We start from the raw sequence: 7094 nt of genomic DNA, 5'->3' as shown, positions 1-7094 counted from the left end.
ATGGGCGAGCATAATCTCCTGAATCCCGGGTTTGTGGGGCCGCTGGTGAACATCCACACGGGAGACACCTTCTACTTCCCCAACTTCCGTGCGTCCGGGGCGCAGCTGCCCGGGCTGCCTTCGCTGTCCTACCCGCGCCGCGACAACGTGTGCTCGCTGCCCTGGCCGTCGGCGGAGCCGTGCAATGGCTATCCGCAGCCCTATCTCGGCAGCCCGGTGTCGCTCAACCCGCCCTTCGGCCGCACGTGCGAGCTGGCGCGCGTGGAGGACAGCAAGGGTTATTACCGCGAACCGTGCGCCGAGGGCGGCGGCGGGGGCCTGAAGCGTGAGGAGCGCGGGCGCGACCCCGGCCCAGGAGTCGGGCCCGGGGCAGCACTGCTGCAGCTGGAGCCGTCGGGGCCGCCTGCGCTCGGTTTCAAGTACGACTACGCGGCAGGCGGCGAGGGTGGCGCGGGACCCCCGCACGACCCGCCCTCGTGCCAGTCGCTGGAATCCGACTCCAGTTCGTCCCTGCTTAACGAGGGCAACAAGGGCGCCGGCGCGGGCGACCCCGGCAGCTTGGTATCGCCTTTAAACCCCGGCGGCGGCCTCGCGGCCAGCGGTAAGGACCCCGGCCCATTCGCGAGGCTACTCCGGACGGGACGTCTGACCCGGGGCGGGGCGGGGGCGGGGGGGCAATGTGGGACTGAGCTAGGGCCTCCTGGGGTGACAGACTGTGTGGTGAGGAAGCGCTTCTTTTAAAAAAGGGAGTTGGGGGGGAAAGCCCTATAAACATGTAAATATCCCCGTAAAAGAACTAGAGATTCCCTTTTTCCTCGGCCTGCAGCTGGAGGGGGCAGGGAGCTCCGGAGAAAGGGGATTCTGACAGACTTCTCCAGGCCTTGGCGGGTGGGGACCCAGAGGCTGGTCCCTGCCCTCCCAGGGCCTCTCTTTCCACCTTCCCTTTTTTTTAAAAGAAAGGCCAGTTGTCTCTTGTCACTCGCTCATGTCTGTTCTAACTAATCAGGACCCCATCCTGCAGGATGTGAGAAGAAGGGGCCAGGATATCCTGGAGAAGAAGAGGTTTGGGGAGAAGTGAGAGGATAGGAATTTGGAAGGTTCTGGGATACTGCAGTGAGAAGTAGGGGAGGCAAGGAGAAAGAGTGAAAGGGGAAAAAGAGATTGATGGAGGCAGAGGAATTGGTGGGGATGGGAGTCTTCCTAAGAGAGGAGAGGAAGAGCCTGGGGTCGGGTGTTAGGCCAAGGTGAAAGGGGCTGGGGAAGGACCGACGGTACTGGGCTTGTCACCTCTTGGTCCCCTGGCCAACCCTGCTGGTTCGTCTCCACCCAGGCGCGCCCTGGTACCCGATCCACAGCCGCTCACGGAAGAAGCGCAAACCCTATTCGAAGTTGCAGCTGGCGGAGCTGGAGGGCGAGTTTCTGGTGAACGAGTTCATCACAAGGCAGCGCCGGAGGGAACTCTCAGACCGCTTGAATCTTAGTGACCAGCAGGTCAAGATCTGGTTTCAGAACCGCAGAATGAAAAAGAAAAGACTTCTGTTGAGGGAGCAAGCTCTCTCCTTCTTTTAGGGGGCAAGACCCGGGCGCCAGCCCCAGACTGAGCCTGTCTCTGGCAGAGAGCAAAGAGGGGGCACTGCCTGGGACACAGTCCCCGCTTAGAACGCCAGGCGTCTCTGGCAGGTCCTCCTGGGACGTCCTCTTGTCTGTTTTGTTCGTGGTTCCCTCCCACACACCCCCAGCAGACCCTGCCAGGTCCCAGAGAGAAGGGAAGAACCCAGCCAGGGAGAGAGGAAGCCCACAGCTGCAGGCAGGGGGTAGGGGCAGGGAAGGCTGAGGCGCTGGGGAGGGGCTAGTTTGACGTGGGACCGGCGCGTTGGGCCTCCGTCTGAAGACCTGGAGGAGAGGTGACTCAGGCGTCCCCTCCCACCACTCTCCTTCCGTGGTCTTAGGTCTGTCTGCCTGCAGGAGTAGGCGAGGGTGGGGACAGTGGGACCAAGGCTCTCAGAACTTGCAGTTATTGGGGTTAGGAGAGGCTGCGAGGAGGGAGCAAGAGTGGAGGATGGGCAGAGAGCAGGGAAGGGGTCAGGGTAGCTCTGGGAGGGCAGAAGGAAGTGGGGGGACCTAGGAGGAAGTGTGGTTTGGGAGAACATAATGAGCAGCAATGTCCAAGTCCGCTGGGGTCTGGGTCAGGCATAAGAGCAGGCACAGAGCAGGCCCAGGCATAAGCATTTGGCAGACCCGGCTGTGGACAAGGTGATGATCAGGCTTTCGTCCCCTCTAGGGCAGGCCACCCGAACCGTCTCCTGGTCCCCAGCCCTCTCCCGAGCCCCCTGCGCCCATTCGCTCACAGGTGTGCTGCCATCCACTCCTCCTGCCGCTCAGGCGGCTGCGGACCGGAAGCCGCAAGCGGGGAATTGCGAGCTGAGCGGACGCAGCCTCAGGTTCAGTAGCCACCCCAGGGACCCCCACCTGGCCCTCCGGGAAGCCCAGGAAGCTGTAAAAGGAGCTGCGAAGCGCGGCACTGATTGGCCGAGAGAGTTTCTGGCAGCCGCTGCAGATTCTCCCTTCGCCGCTGGCGTTCACGGTCACGGCCGGCCGGAGGCTGGACCGGCGTAATTTACGAGGCAGGAAGAGAATCCGCCCCTAAAAGGGGCTACCGGCCGCGGAGGCCCCCGCTCGGCCCGGGTTTCCCAGGCTGGTAACAATGAAGGAGGGGGCACTGCAGCCCCCCACCCAACTCCTTTCTCTCTTTTACCCACCCCTACTCCACCTGCTCCCCAACGGCGCCCTTTGTCTCAGGATCCGCTGTCTCCGCCCCCAGGCCAGGGAGCCGCAGATTAGGAGGACCAGAGCAGAGGGAAGGGCACATCCCCAAAACCCACTGGAGGCCAGAAAGTGGCTTCTCCAGCCGAGGGCCTTTTATTCATAGCCCCCTTCAGGCCCCAGCCCCAGCCCAGTAGATCCCAGGCTGGCTTCCGAAAGAGAAGCTGTGAAGGAGCCCCCCGCCTTCTTGCACTCTGTTTTGATTCCCCTTGGTGAGAGTCCCCCAACCTCCCACCTGCTGACCCACCCTTGCCGGGATCAAGAGGGCGAGAAGCAGGGGAATGATGGGAGTTAAGCCCAGCCTGGCCCGCCAGCTTGGAGTTCTTCCCACCTGGGGAAAGTCTCTCCTTCCACACCCTGGAAAGGCAATCCACTCTCCCACCAGATTCAAGTCCCTGTGAAAGACCGTGCAGAGGCATGGGCAAACATATAGGCACAGCTGCCCAGTACAGCACTTGGCCCACACCACTCTCCTGACTGTACTTGCAAAGAGGCAGCCTCATATCCCCAGATACAGCCCTGCAGAATAGCTGTACAATCACATACCCTCATCCCACACTGGGCACCTGACACACTTCCCCACCCACATTAACCTATGTACACGTTTGCAGAAACCACCACCGTTCCAGCTGTCTGCACACTCCCCTGTGGGCTGGCGCTGGGTATGAGGCACTCCCCTCTTTGCCTGGTCACCCATGTACCCCTTCATACAGCCCCTCCTGTGACCTCTTGGTCTCTGGGGTGCTGGATTTGAGTTTCACCACTCCAGCCTGACTCTCCCAGCTTAATAAAGGAGACCAAAACACTCCAAAAGGGGTGGGGGGACAAAGATATGCAATATTCTCTTCCTGTCGCTTTAAACTTGATTTCTGTGAGCTTCTCTGTCAATCTGTGTCCTGTTCTCTGTGTCTGTTGCTAGTACCCAGTGTGATCCCTGTGGGTAGATGCCCTCCTTTCCTCCCTCCCCGGTTCTCTGTAGTGTGCCCTCCTATGCAAACGTCTGTCTCTAGCACGTTTTCCCTTTATATAGTCCTTGTACAGAGTTGCTTCATCATATTAATATTAATAATAATAATTAAAACATGATGGTATGATGATGTGATTTTTTTGAGAGAAAAATTTTAAACTGGCTCCATACACATGGTCTCCTATGCCCAGAAAGAATGGGATCCCCAACCTCCTAGCTGTTCCCCCACTTTACTTTTTCCAGCCCAGGTGAATAATAAAAATAATAAACGTATAATAATAAAGGAAGAGTGGTTGCAGGGGCAACAAAAATATACGAGCAACCAAGATCTGTTGATGAGCTGCCATCTCCAGTCCCAAGCAATTACTAGCAGAGAGAAAATTGGGGGATGGTAGATTAGCGGGGAGGAGAGGGATATCTGAGGAGTCGTGGGGTTGTAAAAATAATGTGGACAGCCCAGAGGAGGCTGAAACTACCTTCAGGACCACAAAAAGGAAGTCTGAGCTGCAAGATCTCCAAGAAGTGAGGCCAGGGTAGGGGCAAGAGCTGGTTGGAGCTGGGATGGTGAGAGTGCCATGGGGTAGGGGCAGGGGTTGGTGGGTCCACACTTCACCCTGATGGTTCTAACCCTGTGGCTTCACTCTGAGAGCACATTTTGTGCACTGCAAGATGACTGGACAGGGTACTAAAGACCCCTTGAAGCTGGTGACATAGGCTCCGCCTCTGTCAGCTGCGGCCCCTCCAGGCCATGACAGAGAGAGGCCCAGGTCCAGGCCAGAGTCTAGTCTCAGCTGAGCCCATAAGTCCTCTGCACCTCCACCTCACTCCTTCCTTATGGATGGGATGCCCTCCCTCTGCCTCCACCCGTGAGCCTCTGATCCCCGAGTTTCCCTTTCTCACAGCCAGGCTCCAATCACGGAGTCTCCTCCAAATTCCCCCTCCACCCTCCTGGGCCTGCTCCAGAATAACAAGAGCCCCCCTCTGAGCCCAGCCTCCCGAGCCACGCCTCCTGCCCTGAAATCTTTCTTTCTCTTTCTCCCCTCCTTTCTTTACTCCTGCAACTAGGAAAAGTAGCAGATTTAGACCAAATCCCATCCTCCCTTTGCCCCAACCCCCTGCTGAGTGTGTATCTGAAGGATTCAGGCAGGAAGCAGATCCCAAGCTTTGGGGTACTCCTATAAAGGGCCCACAGAGTTCAGGGCAGGCTGGGGACTGGATAGCTTCTGGCAGCCTTGAGCTGGTGGTATAGGGGAGGGACTGAGTGGCTGCCCTTGAGTCTGAATAAAGGTGGGGGGAGGTCTGAATCCCAGTGAATCCAGGCAAGAGACTACCCTCTTCTTAAGCCACATCTATACAGGAAGAGTTAACAGTGAAGGCATTTCTGGCTAAATAGGAAAGAGGGAATTTAGAGAGGTCAGGAATAACTGGCCTTTAATTTATTCCCTTGATTTATTCCCAGAGACACTGCAGATCTGAGAGAGAAGGTTCCTTGTTGGGTTTTGTCTATGCAGGCCCTGAGACTCAATAACTGGGGAAGCTGTCAGAGAAGGAAAAACGCTATAACCTCCTCCCAACGGCTGAATAACAAGTCCTTGGGTCTCCTGGCCAAAGAGAAGGTCATGGCTGGAGCCACAACCCAAATACCCAGGACTTGGCTGAGCTCTGGATCTGGGCAAACATTGCATCTATTTTGCAAGTATTTGTCTGGCTTAAGCCCTGAAACTACACAATTTACTCCACTGATTTAAGACAAAGCACCCTGTGTCTCTAACTGGGTCTTGAGGAACAAGAAAAGGAGAGAGTTATCTGGATAATCCAGGTAGAAAAATAATTTCACTGTTGTGTATGTGTAAGCTTATGCCATTCAAATGAGTTTTGTATTTGTCCCTGGTTATCACCCAGTTCTACTCCACTCTGAGCTGCGTACACGCAGCTAGGGTATTTAAAGCCACTATCGAGCGGGCGGGAGATGGGCCCGGCAGCCCGGGCTCTGTGGATGCTAATGCAGCCGGAAACCCGGCGCGATCGATGGCTCAGACCCAGAGCGGTGCAGGGACCGCCGGCCCCGATCTTCGAAAAATCAAACCCCCGGGACCTTGGGTTCCGGACCGGCCGGAGCTCCCGCCCATCCTCCCCACCATTACCAGGAAAGTAGGAGCGGTTTTTAGGCCCCCGACCCGTGGGGGAAACGCAGCCCGGAGCCCCCAACCCTCTCTGCGCGGCGGGCACAGGGAGGCGCCGAAGGTCCCGGTGTAATTTAGCGCGAGGTGGGCTGCAGGCCTGGGATCCCGCAGCCGCGTATAAGCCGAGCGTTAGGCTCGAGCGGCCGCCCTTCGGTATCCGCCTCCGTCGAGACGGAGCTGCCGGTTTTCCGCGGAGAAGCGTGCGTCCCGGGCCCTCCGCCACCGGACGCGCAGCACCGCGGCAGCTGGGGTCCGAGCTCGCGATCGCCGCTTCGCTCCCCTCCCCGCGCCCGGAGCGCTCCGTGCCCCGGCCCGGCGGACAGGGTTCCGGGGCCTCAGCCCAGTTCCCCGCCCGCCTGGCCCGGCCCCGGCTCCGGTGTGCCCGAGGTCCCGGGGAGAGGAAACCCGGCGCGCCTCCCAGCCCCGGCCCCGCCGCCCGAACAGAGCCGGCAGCTCCGGTCGCCGCGCGAGGGCCGCCGGCTCCCGCGAAGGACCGGATGACCCCTGCTGGCCAGATCCGCGGAGACCGCGAAGACCCGGACCCGCCCAGCCGCTCGGCCCTGAGCCACAGCCCGGGGGCGGGGGGACGCTCCTTGGGTTTGTGGGTGACCTCAAAGAACAGCCCGAGTCCGAGGCGCTGCCGGGCTGCGGGAACCAGGCCTTTCTCCCAAGTGCCCTCCCTCTGCTGGGCACGCGGCGTCCCCACAGCGGCGGCCCGCCCTCCCGCCGGGTTCGTCACCGCCGGCGGCTCTGCCCCAGGCTCCGAAAGGCTGTGCCGCCCGAGGGAGCCTGGCACCGGAGCCGAGGAACTGGGCTTGGATGAGACCAAACGCAGCGGACCTTTAGCCATTGTGACCCAGCCGGTTGCCTGGGGGTGAGTTCTCCTCTCCGAGCCGGAGCCGCTTCCTGGGGACTCCGAGATAAGCCTTGCGTTTGTCAGTTTCCCTGAACCGGAGTGGAGAACTTCCTTCAACGACCGATCTGTGCGGAACTCACCGGCAGTTGTTGCTAGAAAAGCTCCCTGTGAAAGACGCATAGTCCACATTCGGAGCATGGAAAAGCTGTTCCACAAAATGCACGCTTGGCCATGCTGCCGACATAACCGATATACTGAAACAGTC

General features: G+C 59.2%; 1 protein-coding gene across 1 annotated transcript; it reads left to right on the top strand.

Moving 5' to 3' along the window:
* Positions 1-1569, top strand: HOXC12 (homeobox C12). Its single transcript, XM_024737227.1, has 2 exons — positions 1-601; positions 1331-1569. The coding sequence occupies exons 1-2, from the start codon at positions 1-3 to the stop codon at positions 1567-1569; spliced, it is 840 nt and encodes a 279-aa protein (XP_024592995.1).
* The last annotated feature ends 5525 nt before the right edge of the window (positions 1570-7094 follow it).

The sequence above is a fragment of the Neophocaena asiaeorientalis genome, unplaced genomic scaffold, assembly GCF_003031525.2.
Source record: "Neophocaena asiaeorientalis asiaeorientalis breed wild unplaced genomic scaffold, Neophocaena_asiaeorientalis_V1.1 scaffold134, whole genome shotgun sequence".
NCBI classification, from domain to species: domain Eukaryota; kingdom Metazoa; phylum Chordata; class Mammalia; order Artiodactyla; family Phocoenidae; genus Neophocaena; species Neophocaena asiaeorientalis.
Note: the sequence above shows the minus strand (reverse complement) of the source record. Positions and strands in the feature narration are given on the sequence as shown.